This window comes from Xenopus laevis, chromosome 3L, assembly GCF_017654675.1.
Source record: "Xenopus laevis strain J_2021 chromosome 3L, Xenopus_laevis_v10.1, whole genome shotgun sequence".
NCBI lineage: Eukaryota > Metazoa > Chordata > Amphibia > Anura > Pipidae > Xenopus > Xenopus laevis.
The window spans coordinates 141,861,592-141,876,794 of NC_054375.1; the positions used below are offsets into that span (position 1 = coordinate 141,861,592).

Here is a 15,203-nt window from a genome sequence, read left to right on the forward strand (position 1 = left end):
TGAATAGGAGAGGCCTGAATAGAAAGATGAGTAGTAAAAAGTAGCAATAACAATAAATGGTATTGCATTTGTTTTAAGATGGGGGTCAGTGACCCCTATTTGAAAGCTGGAAATAAGAAGAAAAAGGCAAATAATTTAAAAAAAAACTCTAAAAAAAATAAATAACGAAGACCAATTGAAAAGTTGCTTAGAAATTACCATTCTATAACATACTAAGAGTATTGCCTAGTAGAGCCTTGATATGAATTGACTTCTAGTGTTGGGTATGACTGACATCAACAGTGATTAAAGGTAGAGGTGGGCGTAGGAAGTAATGCATGTCATGGAGTATGTGTAAGAAGGAATATAGAAATAAAGGGGGTTGACTTCGGGCCCCTAAACAATCCATCTGGGCAGGAAATAAAAATTTCATTAGCCAAAGCCAAGAAGATGAGACAAACGATAAATTTATGGGAAAAGGTGAGTGTAATGAATAATTTAAAGTAGAATTAAATATGCAATATATCTATGTTTCCCTCTCTACAGCTTGTTCTGATCAGCTGTTTGCTGAGCTAGGAAAGTCGAAGGTCCCAAAGGTGATCAAAACCCTAAAAGAAATCAACCTGGCTTTCCTTCCATATGAATCGCAGGTAATCAACTGTCTCACATTGAGGTGCAATATAAAGGCCATAGCACGCCTTTTTATATGAAAAACATATCATCAGTTGCCCTTTAACATTCATAGCTTTCCCATGTCCTGGTCATAACAAAACCCTTCTCTCAATAACTGGTAAAACCGAGAGATTTGAAATACCTTTTGTTGTCTTTTTTTGTTTTGAAATTTTGCGGTTTATCTAGAATTTAAAAGACAACTCTGAGTTCTGTGACCATATACAGAACAGGGGCGAAGACCGAATCCTTTTATAGTGGTTGCTGAACTGCACGTTGGTGACTTCTAATAGCATTTTAAATGTAATAGGGGCAAATCAACCTACATATAATCTGCAGTAAGCCTGTGTTAAAGGGGTTGTTCACCCTTAACTTTTAGTATGCTGTAGTAGATGTAGATGTAGAGAGTGATAATGTTTTTTATTATTTGGGGTTTTTTATATTATTAAGCATTTTCTTCAGCAGCTCTCCAGTTTGCAGTTTTGCAATATGTTTACTAGGGCCCAAATTACCCTAGCAACCATGCACTGATTTGACACTGGGATGTTAATAGGAGAGGCCTGAACAGAAAAAGGTAGCAATAACAATACATATGTAGCTTTACAGAGCTTTTGATTTTAGATGGGGTCAGTGACCCCCATTTAAAGGCTGGAAAGAGTCAGAAGAAGAAGGCAAATAATTCAAAAACTATAAAGTAAAAAATTAAGCCGAACTTTAAATTGCTTAAAATAAGCCATTCTGCAACATACTAACAGTTATCTTAAAGGTGAATCACCCCTTTAATGCCTGTAAGTACAGACTTGTGGGCAAAAACATGGATGTGCTGCTAGATACAATGTACAATATCAAGTAGGACATAACTAGTAACTACTAAAACTGTAATCCATGGTTGGACATATCTCCAGACCACGTCTTTCTTAGAGGAAAACTATACCCCCCCCCCCCGAACAATGTAGGTCTATAAAAGATATTGTATAAAACCGCTCATATGTAAATCCCTGCTTCATGTAATTAAACCATTTTCAAAATAATATAGTTTTTAGTAGTATGTGTCAATGGGTAATCCCAAATAGAAAATTGCTGTTTTAAAAAAACAAGGGTCACCCCCTGGGATCGTGCTTAATTTGGTCACATTGTTTTGGATTATTTAATGAATTACCAATATATGGGTACAATTCATCGGTTAGCACTGCACTTTAATAACTGATATTTAGTAATAAGAAATTAATTCATTCAATGAAAATTCATGGATTTATTTAATTCAAAGTACTGCACTTTAAAAATCAACAATTGAGTTAACATTGTAATCAATTGCTCATTAAACTATTATACCAGCATTTTAATGTATATAGTTTTTTAAGGTACTATCAATTGTCTCACTAAGTTATTTATTTATTTATAAACTGCACTAGCACTTTAATATAAAATCTGGTAAACTCCAGTACTAAGGTGAAACTTGGAGTGTTAATTAATTAAACTAAGGGTGGTACCTTTTGCAGTGTCATTTTGGATTAACACTGTGGGATTTTTAGCTTTGGTGGAAGAGGGGTTCTTTTTCTTTTTTTTTTTTTTTTTTAATTAATTTAATTCTATCTGAAATCTTCAGACCTCATTTTCACTAAGGGGATACATTAGTAAGGTGTAATCTCGATTATCTAATTCCTTTGAACTGTATTATACTTTATTCACTATATATATTCCAGTTTGGTTAGATTCTTTAATATGCCACTTAATTTGATATAAACTATCTGTTGCTTAAGTATTCATTTTGGGGGTATAGTTTTCCTTTAAAGGAGAACTAAACACCCCCTATAAGAAAAGCCCATACCTACTACCCTAAATAGTCTCCCCTCCCTGCTTCCCCCCCCCCGCATAGATCATTAACCCTGAAAGTGTCCTGAATACATTGCTCACATATCAGTGCAGAGTAAGCGCAGCGGAGCTCATGGGTACCATCTTCCAGATCTTAGGTCTCCATCTGTAAAGGTGGCCATACACGGGCCGATAAAAGCTGCCGACAAACCGCGTCGGCAGCTTATTGGCCCGTGTATGGGGCCCCCCGACGGGCTTCACCGATCGAGATCTGCCCGAAAGTCATCAAAGACCAAAGATCCGGAAGATGGCGCCCATTAGCTCTGCTGCACTTACTCTGCACCGATATGTGAACAATGTATTTGGGACGCCTTCAGGGGTAATCAACTATGTGGGTTGGAAGCAGGGTGGGGGGGACTATCTAGGGTAGTAGGTAGGGGCTTTCTTATTGGGGGGGTTCGTTCTCCTTTAAAGGACTGATTAATGAGTCGCTGGACCATAACACCCTGTAAATCTTACAACTGAGTGATGTAGATGTCGCATGCACTCCGCACCTCTAGGTCTATTGCCTTGATGCAAAGGACTCTTTCCACACCCTGTTCAGCCCGTATGGAAAGCTTGAGAAAAACAAATGCCTGGAGATGTTGGCAGAGCAGATCGCCACACTTTGTGAAACCCTGAAAGAGTACCCTGCCGTCAGATACCGGAGGTGACCCGTAGACCTGTGGTCTTGGTTTCTCCTCTCTACCATTTCTTTTCATGTCTACAAATCAAGACTGCTCTAGCCTCGCTCTTCCTTTATTCACCTTTACCTCGCTTTCCCTGACAACGGTCTTCTCCTTCCTAATCACTTCTCTCCATAGGAGTTTTTCGATTAGGAACCTCCTTACACGTGAAACACCACATACATGTAACATGATATAAATGGTGGGCTCTGTCATTTCGAGGAAATGCTTATTTCAAAGGGTATTGTATTTCAGATTCAATACGTGGCTTGTATTATGACCACTGGAAGACTCAAAGCCTTTCTACCGACAAACAGAATACATTGAATAATCAGCTGGTGCTGTGTTTTAATATCTTAAAATGGTAATGGGCAGGGGCGTAACTGTAGAGCACCGGGAGGTATAGGGGCCCCATGAGGCTCTAATTCATATACAGTTTCAATAACTATTGGTAAAACAAGTCAACCTAGTCTAGTTACTCCACTGGTAATGGTAAACTGCTAGAATCAGCTGGAAGACATATCTCTCCTGAAAATAAAGATACACTCGGGCCAGGCTCTATACTTTGCACACAAGGAACTGACCCTCTAAAATTCTTTAGCTTGCTGCATTTCTCAGTGTTCTTACTTTCTATTGCTCTGGTTATTGTACTATGTCTTCAGTCTCGGAGCTGACCCTTTCCTACACATTGATTGCTGTTCTGTGAATAAGAGATAACGTCTCTTCTAACTCGTGACTTCAACTTGTCAAGACTCTTCTCTTGTTTCTTTTTACTTTAACAGTTGTGAGAACCTAAAAACATTTTAAGTTTTCACCAGATGAAATGACAGTCCCTTTTCTCTCCTCAGTGGCTATGAAGACAATTACACATTAGCACAAATGGTGTTTGACCGTCTCAATGCATTTAAAGCCGATAACCCCAGCATGGGCGAGGTGAGCTATTATTGATACGGCTATTGTTATATACAGGTATCGGATCCATTATCCGGAAACCCGATATCCAGAAAGATCTGTATTACGGAATAGCTGTCTTCCATAGATTCCATTGTGTATGTATATTTTTATTTGTATAGTGCTCCTTGAGTGCAAAGCACTGTACAGCAAAACAATGAATTAGTAGTAACAAACAAGGGTTCACTGCATTAATAAGTAACAATAAGTGCATTATTAGAAATACAATTCACATAAATATAAAATATAATTAAAATACAGTGCTCAGTGTCAAGGACACAGAAGGATTGAGGACCCTACCTTGTGGGGCTAACAGTCTAAATGAGAGGGTAACTTACAGACACAATTCAAAGGGGTATTAAAGTGCTGTAGGTTACAGTGGTTGACACTGTCATATAAGTGCCAGTTCTCGGTTCAGGTGTTATCCAGGTGCTCCCAGAGGTAGTTTTTGAGTTTCGTTTTAAAAACATTGAAGGAGGATTCTCTTCGGAGAGATTCAGGAATGGCATTCCAAATATAAGGAGCCGCAAGAGAGAAAGGTTTGACATGGAAAACAGCAGTATTTATACTATATAATCAAATAATCCAAATTTTTCAAGATTGTTTCTCTAATAATAAAACAGCAGCTTGTACTTGATCCCAAATAAGATATGCAAAACCAGCCTATTGGGTTTAATTAAAGTTAATATGATTTTCAAGTAGACTTACGGTATGGAGATCCAAATTATTGAAAGTCATGAGCATTATGGATAATATCAATATATAAATATTGTAATTCATATGTAATTCTTCTCTTAGGGTCCAGACAAGGGCAGATCCCAGCTTCTGATTGTTGACCGTGGCTTTGACCCTGCTTCCCCGATCATGCATGAGCTTACCTTCCAGGCCATGACGTATGACCTCCTAGATATCCAAAAAGACATATACAGGTACCCTAGCAAGAACCACCCTACATAGATGTTTATTTGCACATTGATACTATTTTATTTAAAGGGGTTGTTCACCTTTAAATTAATATGTAATGTGATGTAGAGTGATATTCTGATGCAATTTGCAATTGGTTTTAATTTTTTATTATTTGTGGTTTTTGAGTTATTTAGCTTTTTATTCAGCAGCTCTCCAGTGTGCAAGTTCAGCATTATGGTTGCTAGGGTCCAAATTACCCTAGTAACCATGCATTGATTTGAATAAGAGACTGGAATTGGAAAAGGAGAGGCCTGAACAGAAAGTTGAGTGATAAAAAGTAGCAACAACAAATGTTTTTTTTACCGCAAATAAACTCTCAACTCTCATGTTTGCTTACTTATAAAAAAATATATTGTAAAAAGCTTGAATGCACGCAATCAGGGGGGGAAAACGCAAATACTCAAATTGATCGAGTTTTCGAGGACAAACCACCAAAAAATACAGAAAAGCATGAGGACTTAAAACATATTCAAATGGTTCAAGGGACCTCTGCCATTGGCTTCTACATGACCTCAACAGGTTTAGAGTATTTTTGGATCCAAGCATTTTGCCGCTTCGGGCATAATAAATCTCGAAAAATTCGAGTTTTTACTGAAACTACCTCGATAAACTACAATTTATCGGAAAAAAACACAACTCGACCTTTGATAAATAACCCCCTAAATGTGTAGCTTTACCGAGCATTTGTTATTAGAAGGGGTCATTGACCATTTGGAAAGCATGAGGAGAATAAAAGCAAATAATTCATAAACTATAAAAAAAAAATAGTGAAGGCCAATTAAAAGCTGCTTAGAATTACTCATTCTGTAAGGTACTAAATGTTAATTTAAAGGAGAACCACCCCTGTAAGCCCTCTTCTATGACTCTTATCTGTTGCTCTCATTTACCATAATTCACATTTTGTTTTTTCTTTTTTCTAGCTATTGTTTCCTTCTACAGGTGTATTTGGCCTGTGTCTTTGTTTTGGCTACTCTTTTTGTTATTGTGTAGTTCTGTATTTATCCTACTTACACATCCTTATGTGTCTGTGCACAGTATGTTTAGACTGTTGTAAATGTAATGCAAAGTAGGGATGCACCAAATCCAAGATTCGGCCATGATTCCGCCTTTTTCAGCAGGATTCGGATTCGGCATATGCAAATTAGGGGCGGCGAGGGAAATCGTGTGATTTTTTTTGTCACACAACAAGGAAGTAAAAAATGTTTCCCCTTCCCACCGCTAATTTGCATATGCAAATTCGGGTTCGGTATTCAGACAAATCTTTCGTGAAGGATTCGGGGGTTCGGCTGAATCCAAAATAGTGGATTCGTTGCATCCCTAATGCTAAGTATCACAACCTTTTTCTTTTACTCGTCATCATTTTTTCATCCTCTGTTTGTCCTTTCTCCATAATTATCTTCTGTCCATATCTCTAACTGCTGCGTTTGCCACTTTATAGCTATGAGACCACAGGTATTGGAGAATCACTGGAAAAGCAGGTCCTTTTGGACGAGGACGATGACCTGTGGGTGGAGCTTCGCCATATGCACATTGCTGATGTTTCCAAGTAAGCTGCTTGTTTGTAGCCGCTATCCTGCTGAAGCAAATTGTCTTTGCCAGTATCTTTGCTTCATAATCTCCTTTTCTCTTGCAGGAAGGTTACAGAGCTGCTTAAATCATTCTGTGAAAGTAAAAGAATGACTACAGACAAGGTATGCATGTGTAATTCTGTAAATGCAATAGGCAGATGTTGCTATAATCCCTTAGCTCTGCTGCTGTGTATATTCCACAATTCATACAGATCATGGTAAGACTTGCATCTCACATCAAACATTCCACCATTTGTTTTTTCTTACTTTTTGCACAACAAAGCACTCATTGTGCTGATCATTGTGGATGCTTGTTAGTGGCCTTATCGGACATTTTCCTTCCAGACCCTCCAGATTTGCCAGCAAGGTTAGAGCCCTCCTGGCTCCTCTCACAAGTTGTATGATATGAAAACATACACAGTTTGTTTTGTACCAAGCGCATGCTATCAAAGGCCTTACTTAACCAGTAACAAGCTTGTTAGAAAGTCCCACGATGTGTGAATTCTCTAAAGATAATGGCAAAAGAGGACGCTCTGTTCACCATTAAAACATTCTTATTTAAAACATGGGAGTGCAAATGAGGAATCCGCTGCACTCACCTATATCGTTACATTAAAGGACACAAATAAATGTATACTTTTTTAAATTGCTATATAATAGAGCAATTATTGATTCTTTCTTTACAGGCCAACATTAAAGATTTGTCCCAGATACTGAAAAAGATGCCTCAGTACCAGAAGGAGTTAAATAAGGTAAGTTGTGTGTGTGTTCACGGATACTGTGCTGAATCAGCAAGCCAGGGTAATGTTTAAAGGGACACTGTCATGGGATAATTTGTTTTTTTTTCAAAATGCATCAGTTAATAGTGCTGCTTCAGCAGAATTCTGCAATGAAATCCGTTTCTCAAGACATATTTTTCAGTTTCCCATCTGCCCCAGTCATGTGACTTTTGCTGTGATAAGCTTCATTCACTCTTTACTGCTGTACTGCAAGTTGGAGTGATATTACCCCCCCCCCCCAGCAGCCTAACAAAAGAACAATGGGAAGGTTTACCAGATAGCAGCTCCCTAACACAAGATAACAGCTGCCTGGTAGATCTAAGAACAGCACTCAATAGTAAAATCCAGGTCCCACTGAGACACATTCAGTTACATTGAGTAGGAGAAACAACAGCCTGCCAGAAAGCAGTTCCATCCTAAAGTGCTGGCTCTTTCTGAAAGCACATGACCAGGCAAAATGACCTGAGATGCACCTACACACCAATATTACAACTAAAAAAAATACACTTGCTGGTTCACTGATTACATTTTATATGGTAGAGTGAATTATTTGCAGTGTAAACCATGTAATTTAGAAATAAAAACGACACCATAAAAATCGTGACAGAATCCCTTTAAAGTAATACAGATGCACAGGCAACACTTGTGTACGCTTAAATATGTAATAGTTAAAGTGATGCTGACGTTCTCTCTCCTTGGCAGTATGCCACTCACCTCAACCTGGCAGAAGACTGCATGAGACACTTTAAGGGGACAATTGAGAAACTGTGTGCAGTGGAGCAGGTAAGTCATTATTTATGTATATGAATGAATGGCATGGCTCCTCTCTTGCCTGACGTAAGTACGTATATATGTTTCTTGAAATGTTACATTATTAAGGATGTTGCTATGTGAAACTGATGTTTGAAGACACACTGCTAACCTATGATTTAGTTGATAAACTATGTTCTTTGAGGGTTCATAAGGTTCAAGGTACCATCATCTTTTGTAGTATATGATGAGCGTATTACACATAAATTACCCTTCATAATATAAAGGTTAGTAGGTAGAGGAGCAAAAAAGGAGCAGAAAAATAAAATAATAAGGGTACCTTTTAAGTATTCTACCGGCCCGGCCGGTAAAAATTATAATTGATCCCAATGTTATTAATAGGGAAAAAAGATAAATATATAAGAAGGCCGGTATTATTTTCCAGAGAAGGTGGCAACCCTAGTCCCTTTGTATTGGAGCAGAAGAGAAAGACGATAAAAAGAGTGTGTGTAAGGCAAGGAGAATACTTGAGGGATGTAGTGAGGTAAATGTAAAAAAGTGACAAATGTAAAAGTTTCATATCCCCTAAATTACTCTCAACACAAAAACAGAACCGCAAAATGCAGTAAACTGTGTTCATTGCCATCCTATAGTGGATCTTCCTTTATTTGTGTACAAGAATATTCTAGCTTGGCTTGGCTAGTGAGCTAAAGCAAGTGATGGTGTTTCAGACTGGTCAAATGACTCCTTCCCCCCCCCCCCTATAATTTGCATATTTGTGTGCACGGCCTGTGTTTTAGCTGATATATTGTTTTATGCTGTTCCTCAGGACCTCGCCATGGGCTCAGATGTAGAGGGGGAGAAACTGAAGGACCCAATGAAGATTATAGTGCCTCATCTGCTTGATCCCAATATCAAACCCTATGATAAAATCCGCATCATCCTCTTGTATATCTACCTGAGGAACGGTGAGTACTCAGAGTTCTTTTCACCTTTTGCTCCTGGTCCCTTACCTGTTGGTTGCAGCTGCCAAAAGTTCCCCCCATGTCTCCTGCTTAAATGTATAAAGCTGCCCATACACCTACCGATAAAAATAATTTTGTATTTGCATGTTAGGGCGCCAAGCCCAACCAATACATTTGTGCCACCGATATCAGTTGGTTCGACTGTCTGAACATGTTTGAACATTTAGTTGGGCTAACTTAAAGGTGAACTATTGAAAATGAAAATTGAATATAAGCTTCATCATACTGAAATAAGAAACTTTCTAAAAACAATCCATTAAATATTCTGCACCGTTTCTGAAATAATCAAGTTTATATTCACTATTCCTCTCTCAGCATCTGTTTCTCATCATTCTGTCTTCATGCAGCATTTGGGTGTCAGATATTCATTGACAGTTAGATCTAATATACCTTATAGGTTTCCTTCCCTAGCAGATGTATTAGAGCTCACTCAAATAACTGATTCCAGTACAAACAAAATCTAACAAAATAACTGCATTTTTTGCAGAAATTCTGCATGTAGAGAGACATGATGTCTGGTGATTTTAATAGAGTGAGCTCTTATACATCTTCTAGGCAAAACAAGCCCCCCAATAAGATATATTGGATCTAACTGTCAATGAATATCTGACACCCAACTGCTGCATGAAGACAGAATGAAGAGAAACAGATGATGAGAGAGGAATAGTGAATATAAACTTGATTATTTCAGAAACAGTACAGAATTTGTAATTGATTATATTTAGAAAACTTCTTATTTTTAGTATGCTGAAGCTTATACTTAATTTTAATTTTCGTGCTAGTTCCCCCTTTAAGGACAATTAGTATAAGAACATGTATTTTCAGTCTCGCTGTAACAACAAATGGAGAAGCATGTGTAGTGCTGTGCTCCTTCAGTGTATATAGAATTCCTCGAATTATAAAATGCGATTTGCCCTTTTCCAGCTATATGTATAAATGCAGATAAAGCTTTGCACTACTGATCCTACTGAGTGTTTTTAATCCAGCTGATAAGCAGGGCTGCTTTTCTCTTCAAGCCACTTTATATAATGTACATTAAAAGATATCACAGACCTATATATCAACTGACAGAGGGCCTTAGGTTAAGACACATGCTGCAATTCGGGGGCGTTTGGTCGCCCAACGACAAATCTCCTTTTCTTCAGGGCGACTAATCTCCCCGAACTGCCTCCTCGCCGGCTAGAATGAGAATCACCAGCGGGATGGCACTCTGAGCACTTCATTTTCTGAAGTTGCCTCACGAGGAAACTCCAGGCGACTTCGGAAAACGAAGCGCTCCGCGTGCTATCCCGCCATTGATTCTCATTCTAGCCGGCGGGGAGGCAGTTCGGGGAGATTAGTCGCCCCGAAGAAGAGGATATTTGTCACCGGGCGACTAATCTTCCCGAATTGCAGCGTGTCTCTGCTCTTAAGGTGCCTGACATACGACCCATTAAAACAAGTAAATAAACAATGCATTCTTCAGTTCGAGATTCTATTGGTCAGATCAGCTTGGTGCTGGTGAACACAATTGCCCTGAATCTGGTATGTCTATTAAGGGTTTTATTCATGCAGCTTATGATGTAGACTTGTAGAGTATCTAATAGTGGTAAGTCTTAAAGACATACTGACACCAGAAATAAAACCATTTTTGCATCTATCGTAGTATTGGCTTTGTTTGCTACTTATAATTTTGCCATAAAGTATTTGCTCAAAGCTTTTACATTACCCATCTAATTCCCCATACTCATCTATGAGGGGGCTGCCATATTTGTGCAGCCGGAGTCCGTTAGCAAGCTGAGATGGGACAGTCAGGTTTTTCAAAACAGTCAGGTTTAGGAACATCAACTAAAAATGATTTGCAAAAAACGATCAACATGACCATTAGGTACATTTTATTGTACATTCATATTTTAAAAAGTTTTTTTTTAGCGTCTGTATCACTTTAAAACTACTGGATTTGCAGAGTAATCTTGAAAACGGTTTACTAATCATCAGATCGGCTTCTTACCAGCACGACTAGTGAAACATTTTCAAGATTACTCGGCAAGTCCAGTGGGTGGGGTTAACTGTTTATATGCTCAGCACTTGTAGATTTGGTTACACTTGATAAAGAGTGTTACTCGAAACATGTAGTGTCTTAAATAAAAAGCACCCGGAATTTTGCAGCATTTATCTGCGTTTGACCTCTTCTTACAACTTATCCTTTACCGAACATTTTCAAGATAACTCGGCAAGTCCAGTAACATCAGACTCGCCAGCACTAGAGACTGTCACCTATAACTAGTGTGGGCAAGCTGTTGGCTCTCTTATTTGTATTTAAATGCTTGTAGGGGTTCAGCAATGGAAACGGCACATCATCACAGATTCCCTTTTTATCTACATGCAGGTATCACAGATGAAAACCTTACCAAGCTAATACAACACGCTAATATCCAGAATGAGAGCAACATCATACGGAACATGCAGCACCTGGGCACCCAAGTGGTTCTAGGGGTATGCTACCTCATTTCATAATTGACACAATCCTGTTTTGGATACATAGCTATTTAGAATACAAAATGCACCATAGTTAGCAAGTGCTACTGACATTTCGAAAATCAGCCAACTATCTATCAGAAAGGTTTGAAAAACCAGTGAACAAGAACCATATCAGTGGGTTGGTTCAGTCCTCTGTTGGTGGGTCTCTCTGTGCCTCCATTCGTATCACCCCAGTCTGGATTTGGCCTTGCCAAACAAATGGATCTTCTAGTCTAGTGTATGAACTGTAGTCTCTTGCATTTTATAGGTTAAAGGGGAACTATCGCGGAAATTAGAATGTAACATTAGCTTCCTCATACTGAAGTAAGAAACTTTCTAAATATAATCAATTGAAAATTCTGCATTGTTTCTGAAATAATCAAGTTTATCTTCACTATTCCTCTCTCAGCATCTGTTTCTCATCATTCTGTCTTCATGCAGCATGCAGCAGTTGGGTGCCTGATGAATGATCCAATATATCTTAATGGGGGCTTCCTTTCCTAGCAGATGTATTAGAGCTCACTCAAATAACTGATTCCAGTACAAACAAAATAACTGCCTTTTGCACAAATTCTGCATGTAGTGAGACGTGATGTCTGCTGATTTTAATAGAGTGAGCTCTAATACACCTTCTAGGCAAAAGGAACCCCCCTATAAGATATATTGGATCTAACTGTCAATGAATATCTGACATCCAACTGCTGAACGAAGACAGAATAAGGAGAAACAAATGCTGAGAGAGGAATAGTGAAGATAAACTTGATTATTTCAGAAATGATGCAGAATATTTAATTGATTGTTTTTAGAAAGTTTCTTATTTCAGTATGAAGAAGCTAGTAAGTTAATTTTCGCAATAGTTCCCCTTTAATGTCAGACAGGCTTTCCTAATAACATTGGCACATAAGTGTAGGTGTCATTTATTCAAGCCGCTGCATTATATATTGTCCTATTAAAGGAAAACTATACCCCCAAAATGAACACTTAAGCAACAGATAGTTTATATCACATTAAGTGGCATATTAAAGAATCGTACCAAACTGGAATATATATTTAAGTAGCTCTTGCCCTTTTACATCTCTTGCCTTGAACCACCATTTCCTGATGGTCTGTGTGCTGCCTCAGAGATCACCTGATCAGAAATACTGCAGCTCTAACTGTAACAGGAAGAAGTGAAGAAGCAAAAGACAAAACAAAAATAATTGGCTCATGTGACCTAACATGTATGATATGTGCACAGTGAATTGTGCGATCCCAGGGGGCGGCCCTTATTTTTTAAAATGGCAGTTTTCTATTTATGATTACCCAATGGCACATACTACTAGAAAAGTATATTATTATGAACATGGTTTATTTACATGAAGCAGGGTTTTACACATGAGCTGTTTTATGTCTTTTTATAGAGACCTACATTGTTTGGGGGGTAGTTTTACTTTAAAGAATTGGATATTATTATTGTTTCCATTTAACCCAACATTTCCTTGTTGTGCATCTCTTCCCTACAGCAACCAGCAACAAATTCCGTCAGACCAGAGAGGAAACTGCGTCCAGAACCCACCTATCAGCTATCTCGCTGGACACCAGCACTGAAGGATATCATGGAGGTAATAAACATTGTTGGTGCATAGGGGTTCATGAAAAAATGTTTTTTCCTCTACACGTTCATTGGATTTTTATTTCCAAAAATGAGTTTCTGGGAAGGTTTAACAACGGTGTTACATGGGTGGCTTAGCTGGTGTGGCTCTGCCTCATGCAGCACTTACGCTGTTTAAGACAAGATCTTTTTTTTTTTTTTCTAAATTGTTTTTTAAATGTCTAGAAACAAAATGGAGATAAATTAATATTCAGGTATCCTGTGGGACAGGTCAGACTACACCTGTATGCTTACAAGATGTCTCACTTCTTGTGTCCCCCTGTATTTTGCAGGATGCCATAGAAGATAAACTGGATAAAAAACTGTGGCCATTTGTCTCTGAACCTGTCAAGGCCACTGGACCAGCTCAGCCTGTAGTGAGGTGAGACTTCTGTATTTGTCTGCTGCTTAATCCACTTCTTTTCCTTGCTGTATTTTTGGTTTAACGCTTTCACTTGCCTTACAGTGCCCGGTTTGGCCACTGGCACAAAACAAGGAGTGCCGCAGAATACCGCTCCGGCCCTCGCCTTTTGGTTTACATACTAGGCGGGGTGTCCATGTCTGAGATGAGATGCGCCTATGAGTTGACCAAAGCTACAGACTCCAAGTGGGAAGTTATTATAGGTCAGTTGTTGGTACCTCTATCTGGTTTTTGGTTGCTTTTCTTTTGTCTTCTGATCTACTTTGCACCATATTTTGTTTTTCCCAGCCCAGGTGTGTCCTTGCTCCTTCCTCATCTCTGTTTTTTACCTTCATTTTATTTATTTGATTCTATTATATCTGAATTATGCACATTTCTCTGTTCACTACCATCATCTTTTATTTTCCCTTTACCTCTGTAATAAGCCTCCATTAATCTTTAGGCTAATCTCTTACAAGACACCAGCAGAGGGCATGGTCTAGAGACCAATGGATCAGGTCTGATATTATAGCAGGTTTTGCCAGTCAAAGGTTGGCACCCATATTGTTAGCACGAACAAGCCCCTGTGGTTTTTCAAAGACCATACAGAGAGATACTAAAAATGATGCCAACCTATGTACTCCCTTGTTCTGTTCTTAATTTAAAGGAAACCTATACCCCTAAATGAATACTTAAGCCACAGATTCATGGCAAATTAAGTGGCATAAAAAATAATCTTACCAAACTGGTATATACCAATTCCTGATGATCTGTGTGCTGCCTCAGAGATCTCCTGACCAGAAATACTGCAGCTCTAACTGTAACAGGAAGAAGCAAGGAAGCAAAAGACAGAATTCTGTCTGCTAATTGGCTCATGTGACCTGACATGTATGGTTTGTTTGTGTGCACCATGAATTGTACAATCCCAGCCATTATTTTTTAAAATGGCAATTTTCTATTTACGATTACCCAATGACACATACTACTAAAAAAGTATATTATTATGAAAATGGTTTATTTACATGAAGCAGGGTTTTACATATGAGCTGTTTTATGCAATATGTTTTATAGACCTTCATTGTTTGGGGGGGTATAGTTTTCCTTTAAGGAGGCAGTTTATCTGCCCATGTATGGAGACATCCGACAAGCCCACACGATCGATATCTGGCCAAAAATCCAACAGACCTGTCAGATGGGGAGTGCATTGGCTAGTTGATGCAGTCCTCGCTCCGCTGTTGTAATCCGATTGTTTGGCCCTAGGGCCAACGATCAGATTAAAGCTTGTTATCGTCCATTTTAGATGGGCATATTGGGCAAATTTCCGCTCATTTGATGAAATCAACAAACGAGCAGATTTTATAATGTATGGCCACCATTAGCAGGAGCATTGTAGGTTATAGTGGCCTTTTAATGTGTAGCTAATCCTTTTTCGTCTTCCCCTCCCACTATC

At 38.6% G+C, this 15,203-nt stretch overlaps 1 protein-coding gene across 1 annotated transcript in view; it reads left to right on the top strand.

Annotated features, from left to right (window-relative positions):
* Window positions 1-15,203, top strand: part of LOC108711655 (syntaxin-binding protein 2) — a 38,054-nt gene that overhangs the window by 21,751 nt on the left and 1,100 nt on the right. Inside the window, exons 6-18 of the mRNA XM_018253600.2 lie at window positions 526-629; window positions 3,021-3,169; window positions 4,034-4,118; window positions 4,935-5,065; window positions 6,541-6,648; window positions 6,736-6,793; window positions 7,357-7,422; window positions 8,152-8,232; window positions 9,029-9,167; window positions 11,593-11,699; window positions 13,226-13,324; window positions 13,647-13,735; window positions 13,820-13,977. Of these exons, the coding sequence (XP_018109089.1) occupies window positions 526-629; window positions 3,021-3,169; window positions 4,034-4,118; window positions 4,935-5,065; window positions 6,541-6,648; window positions 6,736-6,793; window positions 7,357-7,422; window positions 8,152-8,232; window positions 9,029-9,167; window positions 11,593-11,699; window positions 13,226-13,324; window positions 13,647-13,735; window positions 13,820-13,977 (1,374 nt within the window). The remainder of the gene's footprint in view (window positions 1-525; window positions 630-3,020; window positions 3,170-4,033; window positions 4,119-4,934; window positions 5,066-6,540; window positions 6,649-6,735; window positions 6,794-7,356; window positions 7,423-8,151; window positions 8,233-9,028; window positions 9,168-11,592; window positions 11,700-13,225; window positions 13,325-13,646; window positions 13,736-13,819; window positions 13,978-15,203) is intronic.